Raw genomic sequence first — 17384 nt, 5'->3', positions numbered from 1 at the left:
CAAAAGATTACGCTAGTTCCTAATTTAACAAACATTGTAATTAGTTTCTGGTTGCAAAAATGTCAGTTCCTTCCCTTCTGCTTCTTTTTGCACATTATTAATCAATGATGCTGCAGGGCTCTTTTAATGTCATACAAATCCAGTGGGTTAGGTGTTTATAAAGGACTAACAGTATTATGGGTGTGTTGAGTACATATTTAAATAATATTGCAAATAGTGTAGTGTGCAACTCTTAATTACTTAAGATGTCCAAAGAAGTCATTCATCACAAAGAATATGTTCCCAATAATTGAAAGGTAAATCAGGCTTTTTCAGTCTATTCTTTCTATACATTCGTCTCACTAATTTGGTTGAAAAACACAAGTAAACATAGTTTTTTCTTAGGTTCATACATCTGCATACATCTTTAAGGGTGTATGCAAATATTTGTGTATTTACTTGAGGGTGTTCAAAATTGTGCCACTGAGGTAATGTTTTTACATACAGTACATAGACAATAGCACTACAGCTCCAGTATTGCTGCATATTTCCGTTTCCAGCCTACAGCCTATAATACATTTCTTTTTCTGCATTATTTATCTGTCCTATTTATATCTTTTCTATGTTGAGTGAAAAGGGATGAAGACTGTTTTTGTATGAGATATATCATTAGAACAGGTCGATTAATGTAGTTATTGTACTTCTGTGGTTTCTATTATAACGCGTTACTTTCAAATTACATAATATGCACAATTTACAAATAGACCAAAAGATATAATCATCATATTTTATATGCTGTACAGTACCACACATAGTGTATTGGTTAGATTGTGGAATGATAAGATAGTTTTGGATTTAAAAACTCTTTTTAGGACAATGTACTGTGCCCAGATTGATATCTAGTTATACAGTTGGGTTTGCGTGAGCAAAATGTACATAAATAAAAACATATTATCATATGTTGAATACAAGTATTAGTATTGGCAGTATGGGACAAACAGTATTTTCAGAATTTGCAGCACTAAAAATACCTGCCCTGTCATGGTTTATGTAACAGTTCCTGGGCACTTTCATGATTGTTCCTAAATTGTACGGCTTATAAACCAAAATGAATCTGTCCCATTTTCAGAGAACAAATGAAAAGCTGAAACCCCTTTAAAAAACTGGAGAGGATTATAGCTTTGTTGGCACAGTGAGATAAATGCCTCATCTCCACTGTGTCTACATTTATAATTCATTTTAGTTTCTGAAGAAAGGCACCACTTTGACAGATGTACCCTCTAACCACCAGAAAAGGAAGGCTCCGTGCTTTGATGAGAGAATTATATAGAGCAGAAGAGAGCTTATTGTGAAGATTTGCCTCGGGACAATTCTAGTTATAAAGAGGTGCCAGGGATTCTCAGTGGTTCTTAATTATGGTCACAAACTGGTTAGCAATGTGTATAAATAAACATTTTGATAGCTCATTTCATTCACAGATATTATAGCTAAAGCAAGTATATCCCAAAATAAATGCTTTAGATTATCATAGCTTACCAGCCAGTGAATTGATTGAAAATCTTCAGTGTAATATATTATATGAAAGATAAATTAGTATCACAGTAATATATGTTCAGTTCAACTCTGCTGTACAAATTGAAATATCCAAATAACATTTTGTCAGATATTCTCACAATTTACACCCTGAAACATCTTTCTGGCACGGCCCTGATGTGTTGCCCCACCTGTGTGACTCCTTTTTGCACAAACAGACGCACTGCACAGCACATCAGGGGAAGGAGAGAGAATTTACTTCATCAATTCAATTAAGCAATGAAAAGTAATGCAAATGTTTCTACACTAGAATCAGCCAACATTTAAATGCATTATGTTGAGGAATTTCTGTTTTGAATTGCTCTGTTTGATGCAGTCAGCATTTACAATTAGAAAAAAAAAAGAATATTGTGCTAAAAAGCTTTATGATACAGGTTTCTTACAAATAACAAACAGTTTACACAACTAACTAACTAGAGTTAAATAATTCATGATTGTCTGTCTTGATTGCAATTTTGGCATCAACTACCTGGAAGGTACAGCAGACCACTAATTGCTGTTCAACATTTGCAGAATTTAAAGTCACATAAAAACTTTTATAAACACTCTTAAAACAAGCAAAAGCACCTGGTATGCATCACCCTACCCACAAACGTTCATGACAAGTGGTCGCCACAAGTTATTATAATAGTCTTGGTGGACTGGTCTTCACGAGCAAAACAATTTCCAAACCAGTGTTCTAATATGGTGACTTTGTACATTTTGCCATCCTGAAGATGTTAAAGTGAGCACCTGACTACATGGTCATTAAAGATGCCAGGCACTGTTTGAAAGCGAAGGGGTGTTACCCTGGTCTCCTAGTTAAATCCCACTCTGGTCTCTGTCCAGTCTGGCCTCACTAAAGGTCTTCTCACTCCCCCTGACCTGCTGTGCAGTGAGGCTGCTGCTGCAGAATGGCTGCTCTGTCACCCAGGTGAAGCTGCACTGCAGTGGGGGGATAACCTGTGTCCACATGGGATTTTTTGTGGGATGAAAAGTTCTAAATAAGGCAAGGAAATATTATCTGTTCTGTCAATGTTGTTTTTTAAAAGAAATTCACTGAACTGGAAAGTCTACTGTGAACAAATTGGAATACTTTTGGAGCATGTATATGGCCGTGTTTTCCCCTTTGTGGGCCCACAATGCAAATATACAATCACCTGTTAAAAGCTGAAGTCGGATAACGTACGTGTATCACGGCAGACAGGGGACAGGGTGGACGCTGAGGTTGTTATTAATAACATAATAAAAAAGAAAGCCATCGTTAACGCCTTAAAATCTGCTTTAGTTTACTCCAGTACATTTGTACCACAGTGTCAAAATGTCCAAAAAACCTTTATTGGTATAACACAGCAACACCAGATGTGCCGAAACATTTCACATATGGCTTTGGTACATGTGAATGTGTTCATATTCATCATAAATGTGCTGTCGGAACAAGTGAAAGCGAGGAAATTTTAACATCCCTTGTCATGTCAGAGAGGGCACATCATGCACAGTCTTTTACATGTAATCAGACATTTGTACATGTCACAGTGATTTTGTGGAATTTGTGGACTTCAGATACACTATTCATACCCTGCAGTCCAAATGAATGCATTAGTGTCTTAAACCTTTTGTTTACATGTGTATATGTAACCCACACATAGATTTATGTGGCTTTTATATACTGTACATATGCATGTGCAGATATGTACCTTCAGTGTATGAAGAACAACATAACAACTACTGTATCAAGCACCCTAATTTATTTAAAATCAAAACCCAGTAACATAATATCAGTCACAGTTTTCCCCCACTTCATTTTCCCTTTTATACAACTTCCTCTAGGTATTCAAGTACAACAGCACTGTAATTTAGCCAAGAAAAAATGTCTCCAGTTTTCTGCGTCTCCCTACAGCTCCCCCGGGATTTAAATTTGGGATTGTGGTCTCAGTGCTGGAGTTCCACGCCCCGTGATGGCCAGGTGTGTCAGTCGGAAGCTCCGCCTTACTTTACCTTACATGGCTAGTGTAGGGAGACGTGATTGACAGCGGGCAGCAGCTGCTGGGCTGCCGAGACATGGCGGAGCTTGCAGTTTTGCTGGGGAGCTCTTAGAGAGTTGCGTGACTTTGTATCGGTTCCGTCGGCGAATTAAGGCAAAAAGACCGACCGAAAAGGGCGAAGGCGGCTGCAGCTGTTTACGATGAACGACGTTAGGAAAACGGGAAAAATGTAGGAGTTTTAGGAGCAGGGTAAAAACATGTACTGCTGTTTCTTAGTGCAGTCAACAGCCTTAGGCAACAAATATGGCTACTTGTGTCTCTTTCAATTTGTGATGAAAAGCTGCTCAACTCAGCCATTCATTAGCATGGCTGCGGTGCCGATTTCCTAAAACTGACCACCAAGAAGAAGTTCCTGCGGTATCGTTTTGGCGGTTTTGAGGAATTTAGCCGAGGTAAACCTTACCGGACGAAGCAAACAGAAATGGAACCTAAGCACAAAGAGTTGTTAGATCAATGCCACCAGAACTTATTGGAGTCCATTACAGATGCAGACAGTCTCGTGGAGTTGCTGGGCAAGGCTGGTACCCTCAGCCAGCTGGAGAAGTACGAACTGGACAATAACTGTTCTTCGAGCTCGGAGAAGGTGGACCTTCTGCTGAAGATGCTGATGAATAAGGAAAGGGACCATTTCCCAGACCTGTGTGTAGCTCTGGAAAAGACACACCCTCACCTGTGTTCCGCACTCTTCATAAACGGCGGAGGACCTCTGGACCATTCTTCGGGTAAGGGTCGTCTTTTTCTATCAGAAGAGAGAGAAGTGGGCTGCCCTCCTCACCGTGCAAAAGGTCCGTTTCTCAAAGCTACAAATGCGCACAAAACTGCTAGTCACGCAGTCGTTAGCTTAAGGGGTCAGCTAAAAATGTTTCGTTGCAATTATTTTTTGGGGGCCAAAACATTAAATTGCCATACGTGAACATTTTAAACACGGTGGGTGGTGTGGTTTGAATTATCTTCTCGTTTTTATAATTGTTTTGCTGGATGATTTCTTTGCCCAAACTATAGATTGCTGGGATGTGTTTTCTCCCATCATTTTTCTGAATGAGTCGTAATGGCAAACGTATAATGTTCACCAGCTCTGTGCCAAGCATGCTATAGAAGTTTGATGTAAGACGTGGTTGTTAAAAATACTTTTGTGCAGAGATTTTTGGGATCTTTCCGCTGCGGTGACGTGCTGTATGATATTAAACAATATACAAATTAGAAAGCGGTGGAGGAATAGTAAACATTCAATTCAAGAGAAGTGCTGCCTTCAAATTAATCGTATATTATGGAAGGAGAATCGTGCACACGTGACCAAGGACACCGCTTTCTCTGGAAACAAACCTGCGTTTTCTCGGTGCTTAGACCATATGACTGGGTTTGCTTTAACAGAAGTTCTCTGCAGTTTATGGAACAGCTGCATAAAAAAAATCTCATTGTCCGATTCATTTCGATAAAATTGTGACTGACATTTTCTATTTGTGAACAACGATAATAAACAGCATTTTCGAGGTTCAGCTTCAGGATAATACAGAAAAGATAGCGTCGTATTTTCTCTGTCCTTGATTCCCAAAGGTTTGTAATACTGTTACTAACATGAAGTAAGAATCCATGTACGTTTTCCTGGGAGCTAATAAATTTCCAGAACGAAAACAACGTCAGCTGGTTTGGAGTGACACTATTTCACAAGCTTTCCTCCTTCCTCCTATTGGATTGTTCATATAAATATTCACATCCAAAGCCCTGTAGCCCTGAAAAGATCCTTACGATTTCTTCGGTCACCTTGTTCAGAAGACGTTCATATTCCTTATGAATGTGCAGTCGGTACAAGTTAAAGTGAGGAAAAGTAATCTTCGCTTTAAAATTTGTCATCCTTTTCCATGTCATCATGGTTTTTATGGCATGGTGTGATGTAGCGTCTTTTACATTTAATCAGACATTAGTATACAGTGATATGGAGGTTTTGGAATTCGGTATAAATGAATACAATAGTGTCTTATCCTTTTTGTTTAGTTATGTAATTATGGAGTAAATTATAAAACAGATTTGATCTTTAGAATAAATGATGTTAAGATATACTGTACTGAGCCTTGCCAGTTTTTACCCTGGCAGTACATTTGTTTTGTACTTATAGCAATAATTAAAATCTATGCCGTGGACTTAATTGCAATGTTTTGTTTGAGGGTGGTCTATGAGTTACGAAACTGCAGTTCACCAGCCAATTCCTTTGGGTTTCAAAGTGTAAACATGATAGTTTTTTTCATGCTTCAAGTTAAGTTCCACTAAGATGTTCTTTTTTCATAGTACAGCACACATATCTTATTCTTATTTAAGAGCTGTAAGTGTCAGAGAAATGTTAACCTTTCAAACATTAAGTCAGTGCAAACTGAATAAAGACTATTTCTCATAGCAGTGCAAATTTAAAATGTTTTTTCAGTATAAATCATAAGCTTGTGCGTGTAAGATTAAGTAAAAGCAGATTTTCATACCTTAGGCAATACTTCACTGTTTTACTTCAGGTTCTCTGGTGTTCTAAATACCTGTCATTAGAAATAAATGCCAGATACTTTGTAGAAATTTCCTTAAGGTTTTTGAGAGCAGTAATATTAACAACTTTGTAATATTACAGAATCTAAACTTTTTAGTGCAACATAATCTACAATGTGGTATATAAGAAGCAAAATTTTAATACAATCAATCTTTTGACATCCATTGCCTTTTTGCAATACTGATGGTTTGCACCTATTTGCACACACGGTATTGTGCTTTGAATGTCTCTAATTACAGATTAACATTTACCAGGATGTTCTTTAGCCAAGTTGCTGATATGGCTGTGTACTGCAACCACAGAGTGACCGCAGCATACTGGTCACTACGGCAACCAGAGACCACCACGGTACCTCAAGGTTTTGGTTCTTGGATTGGAGTCTGTCCTCAACAATATAATGTTGATTTTTTTTGTGGTGTGTGTTTTCCAAACAGGAGCCTGTCTTTTGTATTTTTAAATCTTATACCCCAAAATTAAGGTACACTTCTGAGACTTTGCACAGACCAGATGAGTGGCAGCTTTCCAGGGTGCAGTGTTAACAATGTTTTTCGTGCCTTCTGAGCGTAATTCATATTACGGTGTGATAGTACTGCAGGTCTGTGGCACTCTCCGTTATTGGTTTTAGATTGCAGGGTTTACATTTTAAATAGATATGTCCGTTTTCTGTATGTTAGGCATGGTCGTTTTAGCCTTGTTTATTTAAGAGCTGTGTGTTTTTTACATAAAGGCTAACATTTTGTAGTATGATACTTAGTTTACAATGTGACAGATTTTTTGTTTTGAAACATTAAAATGGAATAGTTTTGTGCCATATTTTGTGCACTACTATCAATCACTTCTTATCCTCCTGGTGTATATGAATTTGTTCGCCACAAGACTCTTTATCAGATGTGATCAGGCAGAATGGTACTGTTATTTGTTGAGCAAGCAAATAATATCAGGAGTTGATTGCGGTTTAAAGCCTTTTGATGATGCTGGTGGAATTCTGAATAATATTGACATTTGTCTGGAATTGACATACTAAAAATTAGACATCCGTTTGCTCCGAAGTCAATGCTTGAAGTTTTAGGCCCGAGTGATGGTGTTCTCTTTTAATGTAGCTGAACTGGGACTGAGCAGAACTGTCATCAGGAGAGCACGGTCTAGTGCATAGTATGTTGTAAAGAGCTCTGCTGAACAGAGGTGTTTCCTGAGATACTCATATTCTCTTCTAGTGCAATCCAGAATTCAAATTCATCTGCAGCTCTTTCATCGTGCTCCCATGAAAACCTGTTCTCCAGGCTGCTAAGATCTTGTAAGGGAAATGTGCTATGCAATGAGGGAAGTTAACCTGAGAATTTATATAAAAACTTAATTCTGCTCTTGCTCTTTAAATGGAAATGCTTTTTTTTCCAACATTACTTTGAGATGTTATATAAGCTTCATGGTGGGTTAAAACATTTTGCTTTAATTTTGTGCAGGCAAATAGTGTCATGTTAGGTGTGCAGTCAGCATGTGTCAATCTAGTCATTTAGCCATGATTAAGTGGGGTGGAAATTAACAGAAAAGCTGGTTAATGTCATTGGTAATAAAATGAGTAACACAGTAACTGAATTATCAGCAGTTTAAACCTCTTGAATCCCATTACACTGTGGACTGGGATAATTCAATGAGCCCAGAGCGACATTAATCAAAGGTGATATTGGGTCTTTACCTTTTTTGCCATATGGGAATGTTCCACATTTCTTAGGATACCAATTATATAAAAAATGAGGAATCTCCTGTCCGATTATGGTGTCCAACTCCGTGTTTGGTGGCAGAGTTGTTTGTCAGGGGTTTCTGTCATGGACCCAGTCCTTAGAGGGGGGGTTGTCTTATGGATTTGCTGAGGGAGGAGAACTTCACCCTCCATTAATGTAGACAACATATTTAGTATTGTCTGCCTGTGTTTATACATGCATGAGATTGGAGCAAGAAGCTGCAAAAAGACAAATGGAGGTAAATTCGATGCCAAAACATTTTCGCTTTTGAGGTTTTTAGACCTGCAGGAATGTGAGGCCTTGGCATTGGAGTGGTAGCTGGCCCTGAGCATCTGAAAATGGCATTTAAAAAAACCCTAAACCCCCTTTTTCCTCAGAGCACGGCCACTGTATTTCTTCAGAAAAGGGTAACCAGCAAAGCTGGGCTTTCACTTCTGCACTGAAGGATCGATGATTTTCTCTTTGTAAAAAGACTGAAAGTGGTATGCTAAATTAAAAGGGAAACAGTCAATGAGTGGTGGTCTAAGTGCTATAGCTTTCGGTCATGGTCCTCCATTAATTCAGGAGAAAAGTCAATAAACTTTTAGCCATAAAGTGTCTCTGTCCCATTTTTATGACAGGTCTGTTAGTGTCATTTCAATGATTTTTTCATTGGTTTAATTATTTTTGTTGCAAGTTCAATAAAATCCAAGATTAAATGGAGCCCCACACTTCACAGGGGAGTGTGAGTGCACTGAAGAGCCGCGAGGGTTAAGCATGTGATGGGTGACGAGCGCTGTCCTGTTCGATTAAGCCGGATGAGAAGAGCAGTTCATGAGCCAAAATGACAGCAGTGTCCTCCTCGGCGCCGCAGTCCTGTCAGCCCCCACCGTCTCCAGACACGCTTTGCTCATGACTTTGCTAATAAATGTAATATCTTGTAAAGGCATATTGAGTTTTGCAAGCTACAATATATATAAATTAAAATTCATGTATGATGTAACTCAGAATGGTGGAGAGGACATTTTGACCATTTAATTGTAAGTAACGCAAAACCATTCTAATTTTTCAAGACAGTTGAGGAGCCACAAGACCTAAACTATAGTACAGTTTTGTTAGGCAGGATAAGAGAAATTAAACTACAGTTTGGAAGTACTTGTTTGTTCCCCAATGAGTGCCACCTATGTTTTTTTTTTTCAATTCTGGCAATATTCTCTCTGGCCCCACAGGGCATATAAATCTCCTTTCTCCTGGGAGAGAATCCTGTCATGATTAGGAGGTATTCTTGTTACTTCCTAGCTTTCTCATTTTTGCCTCTCAGTAAGCATTACGATTATCCCCTCAGTAACTGCAAAACGTGCTGTGTAGTCTTATATTGACACAGAGTCAAAAATATACAGGTCTGTAGTTATACTGAGAGCCTTTAAACATAGTGGTAAAAGTATCTGGCCTGTTGAATATAGTGCAGAATAGATATGAGAATACAAGCATAGTGGAAACCACATGGTACGTATTGTTCAAAGAAGAATAGCTATATACACAAGGGGTCAGAATTATTGTAAAAATAGGCTATTTGCTTAAGCAGTTTTAGCCCAAATTACCTAGGCTGACTAGGTATAATTAACAGGTTAAATACATAATAGATTAAATGTAATATATTATGAAAAATGCTTTTTTCAGCAGGTTGTTGAGTTAAGGTTTCCTCATTCTGCTTTAATGTAGTCTGAGATCCTTGATGAGATTAAATCCTAAGGGTTTGCTATTGTGGTGCATCTGTTCTGATTTTTCTTGATGAATCTTTTTGTTATCCTACCAATTTTCAGAACATCCATTCTGACAGTTTTTTACATTTATTAATGTTCAAATACTACTAACTTGTATATGATGGTGAGCTTGCAAACATTTCTAGGACATCTTCAGTATAGCAGATCTTTCTATATGTTCTGTAAGAGGCTGTGATGCACTCTACTGGCTAATAAGCATTAGAGGTAAATGTCATTTGCATCATTCACCCTGGTAATGAAAGCAATTATGTTTTTCTGTGCTTTTTTCCTTACCTAGCATGAACACTGCCTCTCCTTCCAAAGTCCAGGTGTTCCCAGTTTCTGCGTTATACTGTATGCAAATGATCTGATGAGCTTGCCAGGAGGCAGGGCATGTTGAGACATCTTGGTTTACCTTAAATGTCCTTAAGACTTCCCCCTGTATTGTCCCTTTTCAGGTGATTTTCAAAGACTCTCAGTTTGTGTTTCCTGTTCTTGTTCTTGGCAAATCTTTTATTGTTTTTATTTGATCATTAGCACATTTTACAGTTTGGTTTCCAAAAGGTACAGAAGTGTTTTCTACTTCTTATAAAACAATGACAAGAGAACTGAGGAAGACAGACATTTTAGGCCGGAGGCAGAAGTTAGCAAGGGAGAGTCTGTTCAGAAATAGTTAAACACATTGACCGACTGATGTTTTTCTCCATTCAAGGTAAATCAGTGATTGTGCTGGGCAAATCCACAGTGTCTTTTCTTTGGAAATAAATTTAGCACTCCTAGATCAAATCTGAAAATTAATTGGTTACATCAGATGGATTTCTACCTTTTTGTGAACATGGAGGAATTAACTGCAGCAACAGGCACTGCAGAAGCACTCATCACTGACCTGCTTAAGCTTCACACTGATACTGAGTGCTGTTGTCAAATCCTAATTGGAGACATCCCAGAGTCTATGGGCTTAGGTGTTGTGTAATTAATAAAGCTCATTTGGAAGTCTTGGGTGACTTATCTGCCATGAGAAGCATTTATTCCGCTATTATGTTGAATAGGTTTGCAGGCGCTTCACATTTCCATGAAGCTTACATCAGAACACAGCCGTTTCCTCAGGAGAACATGCAATTTGGCAATGAAAAAAAAATTGTATTCAAAGATGAACAGGAAGGAGGACGATTTATGAATATACCCAGGTACTCTATTTTAATTTTCCTTTATTTTGTTTGGGAAGTGTGCCTTCATTTTCTCTTCTGGGTCTTTGCTGCCGATATTTTTTAAAATGTCTGTAGTCTGAACGTCATGGTTCATGAACAGTGCTTGTCTGGCATCATGATTACTTTTTAAAGCACAATTATCAAATATGCTTGAAAATGTTCAATGTTTCTCACTCCTCAGGAGTGGAATTGTGTCTCAGCACTCGTTTAAAGACAGTACTGGCTGGAGCAGACGTGATGGCTTCTGAGTGCTGAGTACTGATACTTTTCAAGACAGACCACAGCTAAGGGGGGGGGGGGGAGGTGAAATCCAGAAGCAGTTTATTTAATTCTGATTCATGTCAGGTAATTCCAAATTCTTAAGTTAATGAGGCTTAATTGAAATTTCATTAGCTGAATTATAGATTTTCTTCTACGATTAAAAACAGCCTTCACTAGTTTTTATTTGTGAAGGAGGTTGCATCCTATTGGTGAATAATTCACTGCACATTTCGGACAGTATTAATATGAAGACATTATACTACTAAATATTTACTTAGGCAAATCATAAACTAATATTTAAAAACACTGATTTTCCCTTTAAATTTGCGTTCTTGAATTAACTGGCGATACAAGTTTTCTTAAGGAATTGTCTGAACATTTTTTTTCTTTTGTCTTTGCTTTCTGTACCAGATAAAAATACTGGTTCTATTTGTCTGAGTGCACAGTTTTGAGGTGTGGCAGAGAAAATAAGACAGTGTTTTGAATCTCTGATAGTAGTATGGTGCTGTATCGGGCTTAATCGGAAGCCCTCTAAAATCTGTTTTTGCAGGAAAATGTTTTCAGATAAATTCAATAACTGTGTAATTTGTGTTCTGAAGTGCTGTTTCACCTGTGATTGCTTTCCTGTGAAAGTAACTGCGGCCTTAAGACAGCTGACGCAGCTGCAGCACTGGAAACATGACTCGGAATTGGGCAGAGGTTTAAAATTACACCATTCCGTCACTGGTGTCGCACATTGTTTGTGAATATGTCACACTTAGCTGATTCTTCAGAAAGCTGATATTTTCAGATGGAAATACTGTAGTAATAGTAGGAAACCTGAATTGACTACAGTTTCTTTATGCAGTGCATGTTAAAAACAGTAGACCTCGAAACCATATACAGTATGATGCTTTCAAGTTCTTGGCTAGAGGTGGCAAAAGTCAGTCCCTTTATTTGGTAGTTTTGTAGTATATTATTGTAGATGCACTTTCAGAATGTATGGTGGTTTCTTTGCCTTCCTCTTAGGTAGAGCTACCACGCTAAAAGCACTCTGCTTTGGTTTTAAATGCAGCGTAGAAACAGGTCTTGCACGAAGTGCCGGGCTAAGTAGTTCACTGGTAATAAAGTTGCAGAAGAGTTCAAATATTCAATTGTTTAATCGTTGAGGTTTCCGCTCCATCAAGTGTTTCTCTTTATTTTTTGGAGTGTGGGGAAAGTATTCCTCACTTTTTCTCTTTCCTGGGTGAAACAGCTCGGCTGACAGAATTGCTCTGTCGGCGAACGGAGAGCGAATGTCTGCTCCATGCCTTGGGCAGCGTGTGGCACGAGCATCCCGGATAGAGAGTGGGCATCGGGCAGACAGCTGGGTCTGCAGCAGCGCTCCCATGCCTCTCTCCGTTCCTGCGCCATGTGCACACCCAGCAGGCTAGCGGGACCAGGGTGGGTTGGAGAGGTGTCTCCCAGTCATCGGGAAACCTTTCCTGGATTCTTTTTGTGTTTGTCAATGACACCGATAAAATTGACTAGACCGAGCGAACAAACAAAAGACAAAAAAGTTTCTAATTAAGGATACCAGTGGATTTTATTTTGTTTTTCTAACTTAATGTAGCACGCTCACCACAGGCAGCGCTATGAACAGTTAAGCCACCATTTAAGAACCGTTAGCTTTAGTAAAAAATCCATCCTTACCTTAATGATTAAAATCAGTGTTTTGCTTTATTTGGCACACATTGTATCACTTGACTTGGGCATTAGTTTTGGTGTCATTCATATTTCCAAGTTTTCATAAGGCACATTCGTTGTGTATTCATATTTCACAGACAAGAAGAGGTACTTGTCTAGTAGCCTTGCCTGAAGGATGTTCTCCAGTCAAAATCAGCCCAGCTGTAGGCCCACAGTCTACATATCTGCGATTTCTTAGCTCTGTCGTCTTTACTGCTTTTGTCTTGGAACTATGGAAGGTGGAAAATCAATATTGATTTCTGCTGCTTGGAGCTATGAAATGAGCGTGGGTTTCCGTAAGTATCATACTAGATGCAATTGTTTTGCTCGTCTGTTAAAGATACAGCACTGAACATCTGGCCAGTCATGCTGGATGCTGGAAATAATCTGGAAAAATCTGGAACAAGGATCCAGATATTGTGCTCTAGCAGCACAGCAGTGAAGGAGGGGAAAATGGTTGATTCTGTCTGCTGTTTGATTGCACTGAAAGTTCAAGGGAAACAGAAAATTCTTAATTGTTTTAGAGATCAAAAACTTGGCTATTTCAAGATGAAAATATCTTTCCTTTAACTTTAAAGAAAAACAGTTTGTTGGAAGATACTATGAAGTGTAAGTAAACCCAAACAAGGGGTTTGGTTACAAAGGATATCCTTCCTTAAATTTCATTTTGATACATTATAATTTGCCAATAGAGTAGCTATCAATGATGATAACCTTGCAGTGTTTCTGGCGATGTGTTAAAATGTAGTACACACTTTATTTGTTGATTTTTCTACTTGCTAATAAGGTTTTTTTTTAAAGTTCATAGATCCTGAAGTTTTATTTCAGCCACTTAATGTCTTAATTCTCTGAAGAAAATACTTCTGCTGTATCTATTAAACACTTTCTGGATGGTGATGCTAATGTGATGCAAAATCATTCATGATTTTTAATCTCTCTGATTTGGATGAGCTTTTAGGCTTCACTGCATTCCATATTAGGTAATTGCTTGTATAACTGTGGTTCCCGCACATTTTGAACATCAAAGGCTTCAGACAAATCTGAGCTGACTGCTTTAAGAAGCAAGTCTAGTGCCTTCTAAAGGCTGTGCACTTCTCTCATGTTAATGAGGATCCGGCTACTGGTACCTCACCTGAGCTGTAACTCTTTTCAGTTGCCATCAAGCCATTCAACTAGGGTAACTCTACACTAGTTTGTTATTTGCTCTTAAGGTCACAATGAGCTGATCTGCTCTTTACTACTGGGCCAACTGGTTCCTTTACGGCACAGCGAAAAAGAAGGCCTGGGCAGAAACAGAAGGCCTTTGTTTTAGGCTTGGCTGTTCAAACTGCGCTGTCAGCAGCTTGCTCTGTTTATGGACTGTGGAGGCTGTCAACTAGTGTCCCAGTGGATGTGAACCAGATAAACCCACTGGTGAGAATAATGAGTTATGTACAGATTGACAGTGTGTAACAAGAAGCTCTCTGAATTGTTTTTCATTTCCCTTGGTCTGCCTTGCTCACCGCTGAATGTGTATCGGTTTCTTGGGCTACAAATTTTTGAATTCTTCAAAAATGTTCCAGCTGACTTTGAAGAGATGTCAGGTGCTTATTGATGAATGTTTCTATTGAAGCAAAAAAGCGACAACGTTTTGCACAAGTAAACAGTTTCTGTGTGCTTTGCGACCATTTACACTTGAATTTCAAAATAGTGAAATTTGAATAGGGCTGTACATCGTTAGAAAAGATTAGCAATGCATCTTGATTTGAATTTCTTCATCAATTATCCCTTGTTTTTTGCAGCACCTTTTAGTCAACCCAGAACTAGTTTAAATCTAAGAAGAATGGACCTGCACTTGCATAGATAAATGTCTGCCATTTACTCCATTGTTTATTTTCCCACAGCTGTGATGAATAAGCTGAATACAGTCTTGCTGTATTGCCAGCTGCCGTGGTTTTTGAGATAAACTGTAGAAAGAGTTATTTTGTCTTAGGTTCTTGCTGTTGCTGGGTGGTTGTGAGTAAAAATTGGGCTCATGGGTTTTGCAACTGGAATGACTTAATGAACGTGGCCGCTTCAGAGCAGCAGAGATCGGTATTTGGCAGCAGTGGACACTGTTGGGTTAGAAACAGAAGCACTCTCGCATGTTGGCTGGAGCACATGTCTGGAGCCCTGCAACTCGACCTGCCTTGCGAGAAACATGCTGGGGGAGAACGTTGTGTATGAAGAGGAGCTTGTCCATACTGAGGGCTGTCAGTCAGGCAAGAATTATTGCTTCTGATTCATGTTACTAGAATACAGTAATTAAAGGGTAAAACCTTGAGCCACCTACATAAAGTATGGACACTTGAGAGCGTGTTTTCAGGCACGCAAAGCTGATGTTTCCAGGCTACTTTGTTCCTTTTTTCCCATCTTGATTTCTTCCCAAGTCTGACCCTTACTCCTAAACATAGCTCTGCTGTTGCCCTTGTCTTTGCTCTTATCAGTTGTCCAGTGTTGAGGTTTCTCCAGTTGAAAAGGCTCTTGGGAATATCAGCCTTAAGAATGAACAGGATGTCTGTGGCATGCCCGCCAGGTACTGATGAGTTGTTGTGCCCTCGATTTTTTTATGGTTGGTATTGTTGCATTTCCAAAGGACTCCGTACATGATGTATACCCATAATTTATTCTAATGTGGTATTGTTCTATTATTTCTAATAACATTTATGTACATCTATGTGGTCCTTGTCATATGAAAAGGCTCAACATAAGTCTTTTTATAGCTTTGCTTGATCCTTTTTTTAATGTATATTTTTGCAGTTGGAAAACATTTTTCTCCAGAATATAATATTTACCTTACACAACTGAACGTTGCATTTATAAAATTCGTTACACGCAATTCATTTTATCTGAATTCTTTATAATCCTGTGCAGCGAAGCATTTCTGTCAGTGGAGAATATCAGAGTAGAGAGCTATTACATCTGTTTCTGGTCTTACGCAACTACATGCTCCAGATTTGCTAAAGTATCAGACACATTCTGTTTCAGAGAAATCTCTCGTGATAAATCCTTGTAGATGAGCAAGCAGAGATTAACCAACAACTGGAATTTGTCTATGTTCTGTGGCTATTAAGTGTACGTTTGCAGAGGATCTAAAAATATAAGTTGGGCATAACATGAATAGGTACCTCCGGTACATTGCTTCCTCATGAGCAAATAGTCCGTCTTTTCTGTGCTGTCTCTCTCTATGGTATGCTGGCCAATATCATGCATGTACTGTAGTCAATGTGCTCCTAAATAAGGAAGGCAATGGCTCTAGTAGTGTGAACCACGTAGGTACATTTTCCATCCTTAACTACATCCAACACCTTGACAACAAACTGAAAAACGGGACCAAATTGGTGGTTTCCTCAGGAATCCTACCATCACTGGGCAAAGGTGAACAACTTCAAATGTTAATCCATTGACACAGAACACATGGATGAGGACCTGTTGTGTGTAAGAACACTTCTGCATTCTTGGACACTGCAGTTAATTAACTGGAAAAACGGAAGGGTATAAGTTATCTTGGTGCAAGGATCCAGAGAGAATTTCAGAGTTTTTCCAACTAGAAAGAATATGTGGAAAAGCTGAAAGAAAATCCAAAATGTAGATGCCTGAGAAAAAGTCAAAAAGAGGGTGGAAGGTAAAAACAAAGGAGGAAGTGCTTTTACTTTACTTCTGGAATTATGAGAAGCAAAATGCATGTGATGGAAACATCATAATTGCCTGCTAATTTGGAGGCAGTTGGAATGGGATGAATGTAGCACTAGAGGATACACACTGTCCTGGAGAGGCAGGAAAAATAGAAGAGGGGGAGGAGTAGCACTATATATCATAAAGAGTTTCATTTCAGGAACGTAGCCTGGAACACTCCATATGGGTAAGACTTGTAAATAAGTTTGTGAAGGTTTGTGTAAAATAATTGCTTTTAGAAAGAAATGTTCTATTCCTATGATCCATGTAACTGTTAATGGGACCGATATGGGAAAAACTACTATACATACCTAGGCACTAGTATCGATTTTAAATTGACTTCTGCCGCTAATAAGATGTAACAGAGGTTGTATTTGTAAGGAAGAGTTTTAATGCATCAAAGTTGACACTTTTTTATGAGTTTTATGAGACTGTTGGCAAGATTACCGGCATGTCCTTGAGCTCAATAACGTGTCTAACAGAGCAACGTTCATTTTGCACATCAAATCTTACATGACCTCTCTTATTCACTCTTAATAGAGTATACTCTCCTACCCCCTGGGAGGATGTACCAGATCCCCTGTATAAAGTCTTAGAGAGCATTTCCTTCCTTTATACTGAAAAACATTTAATTGTTGAATAAGGAAAAAATGTGTGCAGGTAGGGGTCTTGTTATTGTTGTTTTTAGACTCTTTATGATCTGATTTCTTGTTTTTAATCTTATTTTCTAGAAGCAAGTAGCTGACTGCTACTTTTGTACTGTATTGTACTATTGTTATGGTTTTATGGTCACGTATGTTATGTTTATGAGCTTTTGATGTACAAGACCAATTCCCTTAGTGGCAATAATGGTTAAATAAGTAATTCAGCCATGCAAAAACTGACAGACTGACAATGCAAGACAGACTGCAACT

At 38.5% G+C, this 17384-nt stretch overlaps 1 protein-coding gene across 12 annotated transcripts in view; it reads left to right on the top strand.

Annotated features, from left to right (window-relative positions):
- Positions 1-3580: 3580 nt before the first annotated feature.
- dlg5a (discs, large homolog 5a (Drosophila)) overlaps positions 3581-17384 on the top strand; it is a 58871-nt gene continuing 45067 nt past the window's right edge. For all 12 annotated transcript variants that reach the window (XM_015346379.2, XM_015346380.2, XM_069188890.1 and 9 more), the window contains exon 1: positions 3581-4318. In XM_015346379.2, coding sequence (XP_015201865.2) covers positions 4018-4318 — 301 coding nt within the window. In that variant the 5' untranslated portion in view covers positions 3581-4017. The remainder of the gene's footprint in view (positions 4319-17384) is intronic.

This window comes from Lepisosteus oculatus, chromosome 4 (genome assembly GCF_040954835.1).
Source record: "Lepisosteus oculatus isolate fLepOcu1 chromosome 4, fLepOcu1.hap2, whole genome shotgun sequence".
NCBI classification, from domain to species: Eukaryota; Metazoa; Chordata; class Actinopteri; order Semionotiformes; family Lepisosteidae; genus Lepisosteus; species Lepisosteus oculatus.
This window is presented reverse-complemented; position numbering and strand designations above follow the sequence as displayed.